Source organism: Dermacentor variabilis, chromosome 11, assembly GCF_050947875.1.
Source record: "Dermacentor variabilis isolate Ectoservices chromosome 11, ASM5094787v1, whole genome shotgun sequence".
Lineage (NCBI taxonomy): Eukaryota > Metazoa > Arthropoda > Arachnida > Ixodida > Ixodidae > Dermacentor > Dermacentor variabilis.
In genome coordinates this window covers 52109725-52130053 of record NC_134578.1, presented here as the reverse complement: position 1 = coordinate 52130053, position 20329 = coordinate 52109725, and the positions used below count along the sequence as shown (strand labels likewise).

The 20329-nt window shown below is 45.1% G+C and overlaps 1 protein-coding gene across 3 annotated transcripts in view; it reads left to right on the top strand.

Annotated features, from left to right (window-relative positions):
• LOC142564345 (uncharacterized) overlaps positions 1-20329 on the top strand; it is a 72994-nt gene that overhangs the window by 42704 nt on the left and 9961 nt on the right. For all 3 annotated transcript variants that reach the window (XM_075675315.1, XM_075675317.1, XM_075675316.1), the window contains 3 exons: positions 6620-6775; positions 10903-10934; positions 14482-14549. In XM_075675315.1, the coding sequence (XP_075531430.1) occupies positions 6620-6775; positions 10903-10934; positions 14482-14549 (256 nt within the window). The remainder of the gene's footprint in view (positions 1-6619; positions 6776-10902; positions 10935-14481; positions 14550-20329) is intronic.

Below are 20329 nucleotides of genomic sequence, written 5' to 3'. Positions count from 1 at the left end.
CAACGTAAGTACTGTAGTTTTATGTACGCACTTAAGATTAGTTCCAACCGAGAACACCCGTGTTACAAAATGTTGAAGAGCACAGAAACGCAAACCCTCTTTGCAAAGCGGCCATCATTAGCAAAGCCATTTCCATTGAAAGCACAGTCGCTATGTCAAGAAAACAACATACTGCTGTCGGACGTTCACCTGCATAACACTAACGAGTTAGTAGCACCATGGGAATCAGTCACCATACATTGTGACTTCTCGTTCACAGAAACAAACAAAAAGCATACACCCCAAGAAGCTGTAAAACAACACTTCTTATCAATACAGAGTGAGTACAAGTGTCCAGAATTTTACACTGATGCTTCAAAAACTGCAGAAACAACATCATGTGCTGCAATTGGTCCAGATTTTGTAGCCCATTTAAGATTAAACAAATACACAAGTATCTTCACTGCTGAAGCTCACGCTATACTCCTCGCAGTTAAAGAAATAACAACAAAACAGATCAATCAATCGATAATATACACAGATGCCTTAAGTGTGGTCCGGTCAATACACCTCGAAAAACAAAGAAAGAATCCGGTGATAAACACTCTCATCAGCAGCTTAACCTTAGCCTACAAGAGAGGGCTACATATTATAATCTGCTGGGTACCTGGCCATACTAGTATACTTGGTAATGAAGCGGCAGACGCAAATGCGGCCTTAGCAGGTCTAAGGCCCCAAATAGATTTAAGTTATGTACCATATACAGATATGAAACCTGTCGTTCGAGCAATACTGCGTCACGCATGGCAAGAAGCTTGGGACACAGAAAATAATAATAAACTTCGCATCATCCAACCCTACATTACCCAAACACCTGTACACCGGCATAGAAAGGAGGAAGTAATGATGTCGAGACTGAGGATAGGACACACACATGCAACTCACTCATACTTGCTAACAGGTACTGATCCACCGGTCTGCATTAGATGTGGAAATCAACTCACAGTCATCCACGTTCTTATAGAATGCCCTGGCATGGAAGCTACGCGAAAAAAATACTTTCCTGAACTTTACCGCACCAATTTACCCATGCACCCTGCATTTTTCCTATCGGCTGAGCCGATGTTCCCCCTCGACCGGCTGTTAAGTTATCTTAATGATGTGAACTTTTTGAAGAATATATCTTACCGCTTTTAAACTCATCTTCTCTACGCTACCTGAAATCCTACATGATCATCCTAAATTCTCCCAAGAAATGCAAGCCTTCTGTTTTTAATTCGTAGGCCTTTGCAGCCACCGCAGTACATTACAGGCATTGCAACCCACTATACCTGCTGACATGTTTATAACATTCTACTGCACTACTAAACATCGTTGCTGGCGCTCTTTGGCCGTTGTAGCCCTTGCGCCATAAATACTAATTAATTAATTAATTATAATTTTTAAAGTCTTTGGCGTCCCCTTCCTGATGGATTAGGATTATGTTAGCGTTAGATTATGTTATCGTTAGATTAGGATTATGATAGCTCACTAGCATCCTGTCTAACGGAGTTACCACCGACTTGTATTGCACACTCCTTAATGATGCCCACAACATTGCCGTTCATTGCTTCAACACTAAGGTCCTCTTCCTGAGTTAAAGCCGAATACTTGTTCTTTAGCTTGATCCGGAATTCCTCTATTTTCCCTCTTACCGCTAACTCATTGATGGGCTTCTTATGTACCAGTTTCTTTCGTTCCCTACCTCAAGTCTAGGCTAATTCGAGTTCTCACCATCCTATGTTCACTGCAATGCACCTTGCCGAGCACACCCACATCTTGTATGATGCCAGGGTTAGCGCAGAGAAGTCTATTTCATTTCTAGCCTCGTCATTCGGGCTCCTCTACGTCCCCTTTCCTCTATCCCGCTTGCGGAAGAACGTATTCATTATCCGCCTATTATTATGTTCTGCAAAGTCTCCCCTGCTCTCCCTAGAGCCTATGCCATATCCCCCTACCGACTTGTCTCCAGACTGCTTCTTGCCTACCCTTGCATTGAAGTCGCCCATCAGTATAGTGTATTTTGTTTCGACTTTGCCCATCGCCGATTCCTCGTCTTCATAGAAGCTTTCGACTTCCTGGTCATCATGACTGGATGTAGGGGCGTAGACCTGTACGACCTTCAATTTGTACGTCTTATTAAGTTTCACAAGACCTGCCACACACTTGTTAATGCTATAGAATTCGTGTATGTTACCAGATATATCTTTATTAATCAGGAAACCGACTCCTACTTCTCGTCTCTCCGCTAAACCCCGTTAGCACAGAGGGTTCCCGCTTTTTAGCACTGTATATGCTTCTTTTGTCCTCCTAACTTCACTGAGGCCTATTATATCCCATTTACTGCCTTCTAATTTCTTCAATAGCACTGCTAGACTCGCCTCTATAGATAACGATGTAGCATTAAACTTTGCCAGGTTCAGCGTTCTTTAACGTGCGCCTAAATCTAAGTACACGGGTGTACTACTCGTACACCCGTGTAAATCTACTCGTACATCCGCCTAAATCTAAGTACACGGGTGAACTACTCGTTGCAACAAATATAATTGCAATGTATTATGAGACGAAATAAATGTTCCTTGTCCAGTTCAATTTTATTATGTAAAAAAGAACTCATTGAAATTACTCTTGACAACGACGCAGGCGGTCGAAAGGTTTCGTTTTCGCTCTACTTTGCGCCGTCCACGCTTTCGCGTTTCGGTTGTTTTGTTATCGCGCAGTGCTGCGCTGCTTTTGCTAGCTCGAGAAGCTCGCGCACACTTTAGAATAAATACAGAAACAGCGCTACCCAGGACGAGCGAGTAAAGAGCACAGTCCTGTGCTCTTTACTCGTTCTTCCTGTGTAGCACTGTTCCTATTTTTATTCTAAAGATGAACCAACCAGCTCCAGTGATCGACCTGCTATCGCCCAAACTGCGAGTAGCAAAGAATTGAACTTCCATGTGATGCCACGGCATGCCCTAACGGTCTACGCCTGAAAAGCAGCAACTGCGGCGAATCCACCTTTCTGTCTTGGCTCGGTACCGCCGTCTGTGGGGCGCCGCTTTACTCACCGGTGGCAGCAAAGGGTGGCGATTGCGTATGCAACGTCACCACCCTTCCCGGTTGGTTGGCGGGAGGTCTTAATTTCGAGAAGGTATTATGACCCGTCAGATGCAATTTTCTCGTAAACTGAGTGTTTTCTAGGCACGAAATAAGCGTTGCGAGGTTTCTGAAATAGCATTTCCACAGTCTACGTCGACTTAGTATTTGCCTTTAGTGTCCCTTTAAGGCCCCCTTCGGTGAAGGGAACGAACCTTTTCAGTCCCACCTTCATGTATATGGCTAGCCCGGACTGACCCGCCCAGGAAATCTTGTCGTCTTTTCCGACGCCTTTCCTGAAGCTGTTGCTTAAGAACTTCATTTCTGTCTTGCCACCTCCTTTATTGCTAATTTATTTTATTTTTCAAAGTTTGTTTGTGCACAAACTTACGAAAGAAAGCAGAATGCGCAGTTGTCCGCCGAGAGAATTCCTGTGCCGCTTGAGTTCCGCTTTTCCCTTTGCGCGCAGGGCCAGTGAACGTGTACTCACACATTTAGCAGTTTTGATTTTAATAGACAAGGCACCGAAGCTTTCTCTAGCTTACTGCGTAGCAAAGCTGTGCTGTACACGGGTGCCCTGAAAATCAGACATGCACGAGCACTGCCGCTGGTGATCTAACACATGTTTACCCCCGTCAATGACTTGACAGCTGCGCGATGGTCTCTCATTCCTTCAGTGACGCCGCGGCTCGTCTAGCCGGCATCGCACTTAGCACACGAAAGTGGGATCCGGTACATTACAGTCGCTCTGTTTCTTCTAATCTTTTTTCGTTGCAGCCAGCGTTTTGAGATGCTTTGGTAAACTGAACATCCTTTGGTATCATCCAATATTCACATGTCCTCCCAACGCCGTACCAAGCGATACGTGAACGATGTATGATCTTTTAATGGTATTGAACATCGCTCGAGGTTTCGAATCAGGTAGTGAAGATTCTTCGCTACAGTAAAAATAAACTCTTTAACCATTTCTCATAGGCTTCATCGTGATACTTTTGTTGGGACGGTGTTCTTGCTGGTGTATTCATGTGCACATTCCTGTCATCCACACATGACTGTCCGCTTTATGCGAACACGTCCGTCCATCTAATAAAAGTTCGTAGAAACTCGAATGATGGTGGATGGCAAGCTACCTGCCAAATGTTTGCCATAACCCCGGTTCTTCGAGTTTGGGGGTTATGAATATTTTTTGTCGTCGGTCCTATTGATGCTTCTGCGGCGAATAATGTTGGAAGTATTGCCTCACTGAACGGAGTGCCCAGCCAGTGAGTTTTCCGCAGATCTGTGCGAAAGTAGTGGCGAAGGAGCCGGGCCACAGTTTCATAAGACGTAAAATAGAATCCAACCGGCAGCACCATTAAAGTCGGAACTTTGCAAGAATGCAGTCTGCTATGCAACCATTATATAATCAATAAACATTTAATTTTGTATATTTCCTAAGAAAGGTCTATTTTCTCTATGATTTATTGAAGCTGGCCTTTGTATTATGTAACCATGATAGAGGTAATAACTAAGCTAGTGGCATCGTCAGTGCAGGACAATGAAATACTTGCAACGAGCACCAAGAAAGCCTGTTCACGCCACTTTTCTCTTCGGTAGCGCAGGCGTTGGAAACACGGCAACGATATTCCCATTTGCTGCTCTCGCGGCTTCTGCTCTGTGTTGAAATAGATGTTTCAGGCTTAGGCACTCGCTAGCGAACCGTAATAAGCTCAATATGAGCTGAAAAACATTGTGTAGCTGTGTGCCTCTCTAATATTAGAAGCACAGCGCAGCCGGGAAAAAATACAAATTGTCAACACCAGAATTTACCAACATAGTCAAGGAAGGCCAGTGGGCTTACGCGCTTGTACTAGATACAATTCGAATAACAAGGCTATTCAGTGGACAAACGGTGTATTGAAAGCTGAGAGCCACGATTGAAGTATCTGTCAATTAGTTTTCATTGGTACGCTCACACTCTGCTCAGCTGATGCTGAAAGAGAGACTATGTCTACGAAAAAATGACAATTTAGATTGTTGTATTTCGTCCGGTTTATTAACTAGCCACAGATAGGAATGTAGGCCACATTAGAGCCGTCTGTACCTTATACAGATTCGATGAGCTTTAAGTGCCCATTTCCCCCTAAATACTCAAATACAAAGAAAAAAAGCATACTAAGGCTGCAAAAAACAAATGTAAACAAGAGTAAAACAATACAGACCAAACAGAAGAGAAGCTTGTGCGCCCTCGTTAAGTAAAAGTTTATGTGCACTGTTCAATAAAAACGCTACGCACAAAGCAGTAATGCCATATTCAAGTAGCCCTGGCATCAAACGCTCAGAATGCATAATGTTCATAAAAATATTCAAATTGAATCAAATTAACAAGGTTGCTGTGTACAAGAAAATCCCGTAAGCCTGTTAAAGCACCCTTCCGCTAACGAGGCGTGAGAATCCATGATTACATGGCGCCAGGTCCACACTCAGCTAAATACACGTTTGAAAAAATCACTTTCTAGAAATACGAGTATGTGAAGCGAAACAGTCCTTTTGAGGGTCCTAAACCCCAGCATGTCCCCAGTTCAACTTGTTTTTTGCAAGAGCACGACTTGCCCTGTTTGCTGGTGAAAGCCAAGGAGCATTGCACTTCTGCAGCCAACCTCAAAACAGCGACATCACGACAGAAACGTGCCGAGCTCGACAATATTTGTTTAAAAAAGTCACATTACCGCAACTGCCAGAAACATCATTGTGCGATAACAACATGCAATAAAGGTAGACAGGTTAAACAGGCAAAATGTCTGCTTGATGCGCCCGCACGAACGGAACACGAAAATAAATTTATCGAGATACAGTGATGAAGTGGGAGTATGGACGAACAGAATGCTGCACAAGGTTTTGATGCCACCAATGCCACTATCGATCTGTCGGTCAAGCGTGTGAACCACCGGAAGTAACCTAGCGATCAAACTGTTTTGAGCGCACCTCATCATTGTAACCACTGTCCTAAAGGTTTATTTTTTCTGAATGCAGCACAGACTGTCCTATGCGTGTACTACTGTAGATGACGCATGACGTACCATAATATCACGTTGAGAGATCTACAAAACACATTCAATAGCTTTATTACTGCCGTAGGTGCCGCAAGTCGGGTTGTCAGCTCAGATAATAAGAACTGACGTGAACTTGGATATCGCGACACCAATGTCAATACAGCAGAGCTTCTTTACACCGTGGTTGGCAGAACCAAAGACAAATATTCAAGTCTACAGCCACTGTATATTGGCCGTTATTTGTGAAACTTGTTAAGTCCAACAACCTAAGGTACAATCACGTGGCATGGATAGAATATGAACATACCCAAATTGCACATCGTTGGTTTCGGAAGGGGAGCTTTCTGATACTTTCTCGCTGTCAAGCAAACAGTCGATGGGTCAAAGCAGTGTTATTCATTCACACATTATATATTCTTACTTCCACTGTTACCATCGCACTCTGTGCTCTCAATACAAAACACGACAAAAATTGTTTTCTTGTACAGCTGCTAAGGGCGCCAACACCCCTAGCCCTTCTCTGGGGTGAAAAGCCACCACTGAAACTGGAAAACGAAAACCGCCTCTGCTGGATGTCAACTTTTGAGCGGAACGCGAATGACGGCGGAATCAGCGTTACTATTCAGGGTGACTGGACTGAGGATGTGAGTATTCCAACATTTGTAGCCATAGCCTGAGAGTTTTCATTTTCCCCAGCTGGTCGGGAGGGGGGTCTGTGGAGCTCAATGTGCTTTCAACCCTCTGCCTCACTCTTTATCTCTCTTTTCTTCCTCTACACACACACACACACACACACACACACACACACACACACACACGCACGCACGCACGCACGCACACACATGCACGCACGTGCTCACACAACTTACCTGAGTTAACCTGGTGTGGTATATGAAACCGTGAGTATGGTACATTGAAATAGAGCAGCGATGCAGATCTGGAGTCTAAAAAAGCATTGCGCAGCCAAACTTGTAGCGCCCCCTTGTTGCGCTGCGTGTTGGGTGGCTGTCATTGCTGCCGAACCAATTATGTCTAACATGCATAAAGCCAATTTCCCTTTACTACCTTATCGTACCACTACAAAGCGCGTACGCACCGAAGGTGCACTGATCTTTTTTGTTCAACACGAAGAATCATTTCCACGATACCAAGTTAGCCGCAGCGATAAACTTGAAAAAACGAAAAGGAGATGTATCGTCTTTTCTTGTAGCGAAATCCCAGACGCACGCCATCGGAACAGGTTATAAAGCTAGGTGGATAATAAGCAGCGACCTCCTATTTGAGATTCGGGACAAGCCGCCAATGTCAAGCTAGCAAAACTCACAGCTTTTGCAACTGTCTTAATAACAGTTACCCTGCATCGCTCCCAGAACACAATCCAAGGCGTGATCTCAGATACGAATTTGCCAGCAGAAGTGAAACTATTGAAAGGCTGGGTAAACGAAAAGGTCGTTGAAGAAAAGAGAATAAAAATCAAGATAGACAACAACGAAGTTCCAAAATAACATCTGATCATTACATTTGCCTCTAGTGTGCTACGAAAGGCCTTCGAGACAGGTTACTCTAAAGCTTGTGTGAGACCCTATATTCGTCACCCTATTTCAAGTGTAAGAAGTACGGTCATGGCTCACAAGTCCGCCGAGGTCAGCTCACCGGCCGAAATGGAAGTGGCTCCGCCAACTGTTCCAGCCCACCCCCCTGTGTGAACTGCGAAGACGACTAGCCGGCATGTTCCCGATCCAGTGAAAAACTTAAAAAAAAAGAAAGAAACAATTATCTTGGAAATCACAGAAAATATTTCACCCAAACAAGCCAGTAAAATAGGCACAGTTTTTCACGGCCCAGCTTACGCGAATGTGGCGCGTCAGGGCGCAGCACTGCATCGACCTCCGCCACTTCCTCGGTCCGCGCGCAGTGAGTCTCTGGGTATGCCATCTGCCCCGACAGTGGCAGTAAGTTGAACTACCGCATCCACTCAGCAAAATATCTAGGCGACTGGGCCACCAGGCCGCAAGGACTCTACTCACAAGTCGAGAATTGAAACACTGACAAACTGCTGTCTATATCAAAGTTGTTCTGCATCCAGGAGGCATAAATTCCAGGCAACTTGTTTTGCCGGGAAGTTCGCAGTTTCATGGAAATACCGTTATGAAGCTCTTGCCCTGTCCGGTGGGATAGCAACTATTGCATACAGGTGTGGCACTTGCCAGCACGTAGCCCTTCATACGCTTTTGGAGGCAGTGTATTTGCGAGCAATTCTCTTCAACAAGTGCGTAACTATCTGTCTCATTTGCATACCACCCAACTATCAGCTTAGCAAAACAGAATGCTACAACCTTATCAACAAGGTCCCAGGACCATGCATTGCCACCGGTTATGTTGTTGCCCTTAACACTCTTTGGGGACAATCCCAATGCAACACGAGAAGCGGGCTAACAGAAAGCTTTCTTACATGCTCTGGTGCTTGCTACGTTAATAAAGAAGAGCCTACTTATTAAGGTGTCTAGCATAGCTGATATTCTTTAATTGGTTTAGCGATAGGCAGTGTGGCCGCCTTCGCGTATTTAGAATATAGTGTAATGAAGAAGTCGCTTTGGAAATTAGCACTTTCATGTAACGTTAAACGTTATTCAGCAACACGAAGATCGTCTACATGTTACTCGGTTGAAATTAACATCGGCAGGCTGGCTTCTTTTTAAAGAATCAGCTTCCTTATCGTGATATTTTATCCTAGAATTCAGTCTCGTCGGCACACTAGCGTATTTTACCGCTTTTATAACAGACGCAGGAGAAAAAGATGCATACAGCACACAAGTAGTAACTCATGCAAAAGACGAGGCCTGTGGTCGCGTGATGACGGCAAGCAGGCACGAAAGAAACAAAATAAACCATGAGGATGGGATGATATTTTCGGCATTTGGGTGTCGATGAATACAAACACATGAAATCGTAAAGAAGTCGGACGCGATTGCAAGCCAGGAGAGCAAGCTGGGCAAGGTTACTCTCCAGTATTCATTCGTACACACGGGAGGTGAAAGTATGGTATAGGTGGAGAATGTTTAAGGGGCCGCAAATTCATTCGTCGCCGGTGGCGAATAAACAAGGAAACAGACTCAAAGACCAGGCCAACGCTCATGGTGAGCACTTTGAGAGCGTTCCTAGCTTTATGCACTAGTCCGTCTCTTTTCTGAAAGAAACAAACGGAAGAATGAAAGCCACTCAACCATAAATCTAGACCAAACGAACCTTTTTAACCGGCCTTTAAGCGTTGCTGAGCTGAGAACGTCCTTGAACGCATGCCACATCTTGCCACACGCATGCCACATCCGCCACCACTCACAGACCTTGGCGGCGGACGTGGAACGTCCGCCGCCAAGGTCTGTGAGTGGTGGCGCTGGCTAACACTCCCAGAGTTCTACTAGGACACATAAATACCCAAGAAAGTGGATGGGAAAACGACGCCGCGGTAGCTCAATTGGTAGAGCATCGCACGCGAAATGCGAAGGTTGTGGGTTCGGTTCCCACCTGCGGCAAGTTGTTTTTTCATCCACTTTAATTTCCATTACTTCATCGTTTCTTTATTTCATTTATTAGGCACAAGTAATTTCCCCTATGTTGTCTTTGGTGTCAGTGTTTGTTGGCTTCTTATGATATGACCAATTCCTTTATCGGTATTTCTTGCCATGGAAAAGGCCTACAACACCCTGTGGGGCTATGGAATCCTCCCAAACGTGTCACAAACGGGCTTCAGGGGGAACATGCTGAACGTTATTGAGCAGTTACCTCTCCAAACGTGCTATCCGTATTAAAATAGGTAACACTTTCGCGCGCCCAGTTAGGATGGAAACTAGAGTATCCCGCGGAGGCGTGCTCAGCTGTGCGCTTTTTATTGATATAATAAACATTCTCCTTTCATCACTTTTTTCAGCCACTTTCTATTCGGACTACGTAAACGATTTATGTAAAATTGGTATGTAAGCTCAGACCCAGAATTATACATTGATGCATCAAAGTAGTATGCCGGCGTTTCTTATGCTGCAGTCAACTCTTCCTTTTTGTAATCCGGTGGCTTGAACCCAGAAACAAGCACCTTTATAGTGGAGGCCTGCGCACTCTTGTCTCCTGTAGGGCACCCATAAAGTAATTAAAACTACAAAAGAAAGTTATGCGTACAGATTTATTGAGCGTAGTATAAGTTTTAAAATCTGTACAAGAGAACAAAGTAATGTATTAACTGAATTTTAACTCGATTCTCTGTGATATGCCCACATCTGATCAATATACGATAACATGCTGGTTGCCTGGGCATAAAGGTAGTGAGGATAGTACACGCTCCACCATATTGCCACATCCATAAACAGAAAAGTAATCAACTCTACCATAGTAGTCCCTGTACCAGATTTTGAAGATTTCCCCCTGAAGAAACTAAGAAAATATTCCCAAAGCACATGGGAGAATGAAACCCTAATTTAACTGAAGTGATTCTCCCCCGTCTTAGTATAGGCCATATGTACTGCCCAGACTTCTATCTGTTGACTGGTGATGACCTCCACTTTATGATAATTGTGCGGGCCGGGGCACCCTGACGAGCCACGCATGTTTGTGGCCTGCACTACCATACCCGTGAGTGGAGCAAGGAGAGGAGGTGGGTTAACTTCCAAAACGTTAGTCACTCTTGGGCTGTTTGGTGAGCCACTGTTGATTTGACAGACGTAGTTTACTCTTTCTCAAAAACCTTTTCAATGCAATGATTGTAATATGCCTTTTTCAGCCTAAGAGCCAGAATGCTCGGTTACAAAGAAGGTATGTACAGAGCGAGGCAGCTCGCAAAAGCTGTGTGTGTTCTCTCTACACCTAGACATATCTGAATAACATTTCACAAATGCCTGTTCCTTAATAGTGCAATAACAATTACATGGACACTCCAGATTAATTTCCGGGACTACTGTTGGCGTCGCCGTGATGTCCCGCATAGAGACCCAGTGTGATAATCCTCGCGGAAGAGCGGCGTATGCTGTAGGTGTGAGCAAAAACATTCGAGGGCGAACCAAGAGGATGGTGGCTTGATGGGGGCGTGTCTTCTCGCGCTCGTAAGGAAGGAAGGTGGTTAAAAAATGGTTAAAAAATTGTTCGGGATGGTTAAAAAATGGCAGATAAGCATCAATGCATACCGAGATCAACGGTGAGGCTGGAAACAGCAAGGCGTGACGTACATTTTCAGCTTTATATACCAGATTCCCGTAGTAGCAACGCTGAGTTCTCCTATTAAGGAAAATCTGGTGACGACACCTGACATTAAGGGGATGTGTTCGCAAAGAATATGTCTATTCGGCAAGTTGTATTCCCGATTGAGTGAATAGTAAATACGACTTCCACTTAAAACGAGCCCTCAGATTTTGACCTTCCGGGTGTACAGAAGCGGAGCTTTCGTTATCGAGCCTGCTGTTAGAATGACTTCAGGAAGAAAATGCACACATTGACAGAGAAGCCACTTCATATGTTCATGACGCTTTGTTTCAATGCTAGAGAATAAAGCAGCATGTGTATTGGTAGCTACAACAAAATAAACGTTTCGATGCAAATACACGTAAATTGAACTAATTTCGCTGTTTGATGCATAATGCCGCAACAAGTCCCGATTTTTTGGAATTCATGTGCGCATTACGTACAGATTTCAGTAGCACTAGAAACAATTTCAAGTGTTTGTCACATGCTACTAAGTGCATAACTTTTCCACGTTGAAAAAAAGAAGCCTGCGACGTAGCATCTTCAGTCAAGAATTATGATCAATTTTTCAAAGATGTGCGAGATTGACACAATTCCATGCCGAAGTTCTGGAGTCTACTGAAAGCAAGTCAAGTAGGTAGAATGACTATGTGTACATTGTATAGTGAGTCAGCAAAATTATCGATTAACTAAGCGTATAATAATTGTACCTTTAGTCATGCTACATTTCTTCGTAATAAAACTGAGTCAACCAGCCGAATTACGTGTACCCTATAATATAATAGTATAGCTGCAAGCATAACTATAAAGAAAATTATATTTTGTGATTTTTACCTGAACACCCTCCCCCCAAACTTCCCGTCAAACACAGTATTGCCAACCAGCTAGTGGTCAATTAGAATCCACACCGTTCAGTGCTATGTCAAAATACTAACAATTCATGCAAATAGACACGGCGAGACGTCAACGAAATGATTTCACGAGTACGAAGGCAACGTTTGATTTTTGTCAAAAGTAGAATGATGACAAGACGTTGAAGCTGAGTGAAGTACGACTCCAAAGACAGTGGTAATATTATTGTGCTTGCAACACGGTGCGCCAGTTGCCATACGCCGAGTGCCAAAGCATACAGCCCCTTTATGAAGACATTTCCTGGCCATAGAAGTGTAATTGTGTATGCTGCAAACATAAATAACCCGATTTGGCCATACTGCGGGACACTAGCGATCAGCTGACACGCAACAGTTTGGACGTCACGAGGCAGTGTGGTGAATGATAGCTCCACCCTGCGTTTTTGCGATTTCCGGAGCTCATCGTCCGGTGCATCTTGCGCCGGGTAGACATCCAAAGGCAAAGCAAATTTTCCGTTGCATGATTACCCTGTAGTTCCTCCTTTGGCAACACCTGACCGGACTGTGTGCATGTCCATCAAGAATGGATGGCTTGTCCCCGTTGATGGCGGAGCAGGATACCATCTGCGAATGGACTATCACCCCACACGACTTTGCGATCTACCTCCCTTCAGATAATCAGCGATTACTTTGCTGATAAGGGAGACCAGATGGTCGCATTTGTTAACCAGCTCGATGCAAATCCCACATATCACCTTGTTATTATTCCCTTGTTTTGACATTTAAATGCGTTTCCTCGTAAAAACACGTGCTTTTTAGCACGGTTTTCATGTGATGCCAAAATTGCGTTCTCGTTTCTCTCATGGTGGCGCCAAGTGCCACTTATTCGCCCCCCTGGTCGCCCCATTCACTGGCAGTGGTGAAAATGTCTGCTCGGTGATTTGGCGTCGACTTGTTGACCGCCATTCTGCTTAAGAGTTGCTAGGCTTAACATACTCCTAATAATGTTATCCTGTTAAGAAATGTGATAGAAGCCTGTACTGCAGGAGCCTTTACCATACAAGCCTCTACTGCTTCTACACTAATTCACTGTCAAACTGTAGGCGAGTGATGTTGTCATGAGGTAAACAGCTAGAGCCTGGAACGTTTTCCATAAAATTGTTTTCTAACAGCACTAGGGCAGAAAGCGATCGAAGTGTTTGGCGCAGCAAAAATACTTCAAAAACAAAACGAAGACTCCTCACTACAGCGCATAATATCAGGCAGAGCTATTTGTTGCATGAAACAAGGAAACAGGCCAATGCGGAGAATGGAAGACGACTTATTGAGGCGTTTAAAAGAGTGCAATTATTACTGAGGCTGGTCTAGATCTTAACGTGGCGCGTCTCTTTGCACAAAGGCGCGACTGAGATTTTCGAGTTCCCGGTGAAAAGAAAGTATGAAACTTTCCAGTCGAAAGGCCAGTGAAAGTACATTCTGCATGCAAGGAAAGGCAAAGACAGATTCGTGATCGTCTTCATATTTCTGGATTCCTTTCCGGGACCAAAAGGTGGGCGGCTCGGAGGCGAGGTGACAAGTGACTACAGAAGGCACATTAATCCTCACACCCTTTGTCGCCGTCTGCCAGCTCCGAAGGAGTTCGGACGTTGACCGCATCGGGTGCGATTCGGGTGCCTGTCTAACTGATAAATTGGGTCGCCCAGTTTCGTGTTTTTACAGTGGCTTTTACACTGGCTGATTTTACATCGGCTGTACACTATTTTTCTAACTATTGAAGGGGTTAGTCCTTCTTAATTCACAGGTTTTCAGTAAGGATCAGTTTTCAGGGGTATTTTTTTTTCCACTGAAGATCGTTTTCTGTGTTTGCCACGCATGCTGAGCTGCTGTGGCGTGCAATGTCACAGTGATGAATCCACTAAAATAAGATTTCATCTTCAAAGTTTGTTGCATTTACATTTGTTTTTTACTTCATAATCAAGGGCATTATTATCCTTGTTCACGTTTGCTCAATTATTGCTCAACGGAAACGCTGGAGAGTCGCTCAGTACGGCTCATTTGAGTTGGTTTGGTTGTATGCACTGAATGGTTAAAGCGGACAGTGTGCCCTGGGGTTTAAGTTTCCTTCTCACATTTTTAACCAAAATTATGTAATCTCATATTGCACAAGACGATTTTGATAAGTTAGAGCTGAATAGTTGAAATGTTGGCACTCGTATTTTTTCTTGCGCCACTGTTAATTTACTTATGTAGATATTTCACGTTTCTTTTTCCAGCAAAGCTGAGTTTGTACTCAGATTAAGCGAAGTTGGTGGCACCCCAAGACTCACAGTGGAACCTATCGGTAAGAACTGCTATCTTATTTTTGGCGTTTAACAAAAAATAACCGAGATACTGATGAAACATCCTACGGCTAATGCATATAAATGATAGCTTCATCGTTTCTGTTACCTTAACGACTGAACCTAATCACATAGATAGCGTGAGCTTTATTGTTACTAAGTGGTTCTACCTGTCGACATTTGTCGGAATTAAAACTCCTCAAATAACGTATGAAACGAGCGTAAAAATACCACTTTAACTTATGCATTTCATCTGTGTTAGATTCTTAACGAACCACATTGTAACTTCTGCGGCGCTACAATGATACGCCGTCCGGCCTATGTTTATTGTACCGTTAACATTAGGTTTCGAGCGAACTGTGAAGCAATCTTTTTTTTTTTAATTGTAGGACATTTTTAGCAAGCCCGTAGGAGTCGTATATGCACGACGCCTTCCTCGCTTCTGCAGCAAGTTACGAAGGCGCCTATTCCACTTCTTGAACTTACAAAAAATGTGTAGTGATCGTATTTACTCAAATGTTCACTAATACATTCTTTTTGTCAGGGGTCGTCTCAGAATCAAGTATGGGGTGTGGCCACCCTTTCCAGACACTTAACATCACTAGATGCTACTAATTAATGCCACCTTGGGCCCACAATGCGGCCTCAGTTTACAGGTTATAGTGTCAGAAGGATGCCTGTGCAAACTATTGAAGCTGACGGGTTTTGCGTAGCAGTCGTGTCTGAATGTGGCGCACCACTTCCCTTCATGACAACGAGGGCAAGAGGACGTAGCGTACGCTTACGAGTGGCGTCTAAAACCGTAATCCAAAGCAACGTATTTTACCAATTGAATGCCGTTTATTTTTGGTTCAGCCTACGTTCGGGGAAAGCAGTTTTTTTTTTCTTTTTTAGAGAAAAGTGGGCAAGCGCAAACTGTACCAAAATTGGCACTGCTTTGAAAGCCTGTTTTGACTAAAATGTGGCTAAAGAGGCGCTTCCGTGCGAACTTCTACTACACTTGAAAAAGAAAGTTGGCGCACCGTAAAAACTTTCTAAAACTACATATTTTTGATTCTGAAACTGCACAAAAATGACACAATTTGCACTCGTCAGAAGTGAAAATTGACTCAGAACGTACACAGCTATCGTGGCTTTTTGGTATGTCCTCTGAAATTAGATGGCACCATTCACTGGTAGCGGGAGGCTGAAACTCTTGGAAGCGCTTTGACGGGAGTTACGTCTCAACATAGGTAAATAATACAGGATACAAGAACGAGAAGAAGGAACGCAGTGTACAAGACAAGGACTAACTTGTAACCTTGGTTTAATTAATAAAATCCCGCTTCAAGTCGAACAGAGTGACAAAAAATAGGTATCACAAAATCGATATAAAAGAAGTGTGACCAAGTTGAAACTGAAAGGAAATAGAAAGAAAATGTCAGTACATGAGGCGATGGTGAAAACGCACACTCTGTCATATCGATATTGATGGAGGCCGGTGAAAATAACATTAACACCCAGCTGTAAGTTTTTACTTAAGGTGAAAACGATTATGTAGACGCCTCGAATTGCCCATAGAAATCGGAATTGAAAACCGCCACAGATGGCCGAACAAGATTTAGAGAAGTGAAAAAAGTATCTGACGAATCACGAATAAACGCGGAAATGCTGTATCAGAAGCCAATACTTGAAGAAGAAAGTAATAAAGTGGAAAGAAGTTAGACTGATGCGTGACTCAACAAAACATTAAGAACAGTGGCTACAGCAAAATAATAGGAAACAGGGCTTTAAAAGCAATCACTGTGTCAAGAAAACCAGAACAATACCCGTATCTTTATAGGAAGACAAATTCAATTGATCAGCTATGGAAGAGAAGGCATGTTTCTGCACTTCAGTCCGCACTACTTAAAATGGAAGGCTTCACTGATTTCTTCCTCAGTTCTTTTTCTTAAATGCCTTGAAAATGCAGTGGCTGCGAAGGTTTTAAGTTTGGTAGGTCGTGTTCGACCAGCCATCTGCGATTTTAATTAAGACTTTTTTCCGTGGTTCTATGCGCCTGTATCATCGTTTCTATTTTACGTCATAACTTTGCAGCCTAGTGTTCAACGCAATGTTTATCGCGTTTTATTGCCATATGGATGATAGTAGGCGCGTTTCAACCGTGGCGCTATGTGATGGAGGGGTTGACTATGTTTCTTCAGGCTTTTGCTTTGGTTCCTTTATGCATACATAAATTTAATAAATTTAATGCACCATTCTAGTCAGGTGCATAGATTTAAAGTGAAAGGGTTATTGTTTTTTCTTTGTTCAGCATACCATAGTTGGAAGTTAGCGCTTGTCTTGTAGGTTTCGTTTCTTGTCCTTGTCTTTCCGCCCTTTTGTGCGTTGACGACTACGACTGCCGTATTTGCCGAAAAGCGAGTACAGTATGCAACAGTGGAATAACGCTCCTGGTGTCCTCCATGTCTGGTCATCTTTCGACATCCTGAGGCCCTTTTTAAAATAAAAAACTAATCCCTAAAGTACTTCTTAACCAAGCATGCGCCAACAAAACATAGATTATTGCTTTTCAAACGCCTTTCTCTCGGCGGCGCGTTCGAGCCTTGGTCGGGCCCAATTTGTGGCCGGGCCGGGCTGAGTCGGGTAAGTTAATTTTCTTTCGGGCTTTAGCAGGGGCAGGATCTCGCTTTTCGCCATCAGACAGGGCTCGCGCGGATAAACATTTAAAGTTGTAGTACCTTGTCGGGCCAAGGCCTAGAATCACTGTCTGTACGCCACTCTACTTTGGCGAATCCGCAACAAACGAAGTCCGCGCGGATACCAGTGATCATGACGTAGGGTTTTCCTCTGAAAAAGCCGCACGGGTACAGCAAGGTCACTGTCCATGCCAGCCAACTTTTATCCTATTCATAGCACGATTAGTATATCATCGAACGTGAGTGCTTCGCTTTGGTGTGTCTAACAGCTAAACTTTGTACTTGAATAATGATTTGGCCAGCCATTGTTGTTTTTTAAGACCACCATTTCATGTTGGCTATCGCAACTCGAAGGAAGTGCTGGCTGACTTGGTTCTTGGGCATTGACTCCAGAAGCATTAATTCGTTTTATGCACGAGTCCGAGCGCTTCTATCAAGGCACCAAATTCTTCATCCCGTCGATCCTCTTAAAATCAATAAAAATGATGCCGACACAGGCTTTCTAACTATCCATAACTTTAAAGATATTTTTATCAAGACGCAGAAACGGCTCATCATCGTCAATAATTCAGTGCTTGATTTCGTACTACTCAGTGCACGAACATTTGAACAAATGCCTCTAAGATGAAATTCTTTTTTTTACTCCAACTACAGCTCTGGTAGACCAACGTCACTGCGTGTCGTCTCTCGTGACCTCCGTTTTACTTTTCACATAAATCTACACGATGAAAAGTACTGCAGAACGGTTTACTATTAGCCGTAACCACGGTGTGACATGGTTTCTGGCCAAGTGTTTGGCACATTATAGGACGGTTTGCGACCTGTGCCAATGGTTGAAAACACCGTTTACGCTATCTTCTGGCCGCTTTCATTCTGTTGTCGTTGACCACAGAGCCTTTCTTTTAGATATCTAAATGTGAACGAACGAATAATAATTGCAGCACACTATGCGATTAGCAATGCGATCGCACGCGGACTACTCACACGCTGAATTATAGATGTCACACACTTACTTCAAAATGTGATTATACACCACGGTGTGCCCCTGCAGCTGCTGATGGATAGTATATGTTACTTCTAATCACAATTTGCAAAATACATGCTTCTTTCTTGCTGCAGCTGACAGGATCCTCTCGTGTGCAAAAGAACTGGTGAGCCGAATGGCTGAGACTGACAAGCACCAATGGACGCGCATGAGCAATAGAATGTCTCGGCGATTAGCGCGTGCTTCGTCAGATGGCGCAAGTACGCAGTTTCGTGTGCACTCACAGATGCCGCAATATTTTGTTCCCACCTGTCAATTTCACATTGGATTGGATTGGAGAAACTTTATTTATGCCTGCAGTTGGGCGCTCGCGCGCCCCGACGAGGGCCTACGTCATCCTCGAAGGTGCCGTTACTCGGCGCGGGTCTCCGCTCGCCGTTGCCGGCTCGCTGGGTCCGTGCCTTTCCAGAGCCTCGAGGACCTGCTGGACGGCCCAGAGCTGATCGTCTCGGTCGTAGCTCTTCGCGGCTGCCTCGAGCCGCGGTGGGAGTGTTCTTGAGTTAGCGTCTTCTGGATATTTAATGCAGTCCCACAAGATGTGCGTGTAGTCTGCGGTCTCCCTCCGGCAGACTCTGCACATATCTGTCGGATATGTCTCGGGGTACATGCGATTCAACAGTTTCGGGCTCGGTAGCGATCCGGTCTGGAGCTGTCTCAGTACTACCGCCTCCGCTCGACTCAGTCTCGGGTGCGGGGGTGGAAGAGTCCTGCGAGCCAAGCGGTAGGCCTTCGTGATTTCATTGTAATCCGTCATGCGGTCCTTCGTTCCGAACCACGTCGGACGGTCTGTCGCCGGGGCGCGGTTGGTTAGCGCTCGCGCCGCGGCGTGTGCCGTCTCGTTATGGTTCTCATTGCGTTCCGACGCGTCGCCCGCGTGCGCCGGGAACCACTTGAGTCGTACTTTTCGTTCGTATAGTTTTACCGCTCGCAGTACGCGCTCAGCCTCCCTGCAGATTTGCCCTTTGGCGAAGTTGCGCACCGCCTGTCTTGAGTCACTCAGCACCGTGTGGCAGTCTGCGTCGGCGATGGCCAGGGCAATGGCTACCTCCTCCGCTTGCTCCGCTTCGGTGCTTCTCACGCTCGCTGCCGTCCTCGTGGCGCCGGTTGACGCCTCTATGACGACCGCTGCGAAGGCGTTCCGTTGGTATTCGGCCGCGTCCACGTACCGCGCGTGGTCGTCGTTGGCATGCTGGTCGATGAGAGCCTTGGCCCTCGCCGCTCTTCTTCCCTTGTTGAACTCGGGATTCATGTTCCTCGGTATGGGGTCGATTCTGGTCTGGCGTCGGACCGCTTCGGGGACGGGGAGCTTCATCTCCACCTCGTTCGAGCGTCTTATTCCCAGATCGTCCAGTATCTTCCTCCCGGCTTTGGTCATGGACAGCCGCTCCAGTTGAGAGGTCCGTTGCGCTTCGGCTATTTCTTCGAGCGTATTGTGTAGCCCGAGTTGTAACAAGCGGGTCGTGCTTGTGGACTCGAACAGGCCCAGCGCTGTCTTGTACGCTCTTCTGATGAGCACGTTGATTTTGTTTCGTTCGTGTTGCAGCCATCTGTGGAAGGCTGCAACGTACGCGACGTGGCCGATGATGAAAGATTGGACGAGCCTAATTAGGCTCTCCTCTCTCATGCCAGCCTTTCGGGAAGTGACTCGTTTGAGGAGTCGAATCGCGTTGGCTGTTTTTGCCTTGAGACGGGTGATGGTTTCGCCGTTCCTTCCGTGCTTTTCGATGACCATGCCTAGGATCCTAATTTTGCCGACCTCGGGGATTACGTTGCCGGATTTGGTCACGATTCTGATTTTTTCGCTTTCGCGTTGTCTAGTCTTGCCTCTGCTGGATTTGGTAGGTGGGAGTATGAGAAGCTCCGATTTGCTCGGCGAACATCGCAGTCCGGTGCCTTCCAGCTGGTCTTCTATTGCGTCGACGGCGGCTTGCAGCGCGCCCTCGATGTGGGCGTCGCTGCCACCGGTCACCCATATCGTGATATCGTCCGCGTAGATGGTGTGCCTGACGTCTTCGATGCACCCGAGCTTTTCGGCCACTCCTATCATTACCAGGTTGAA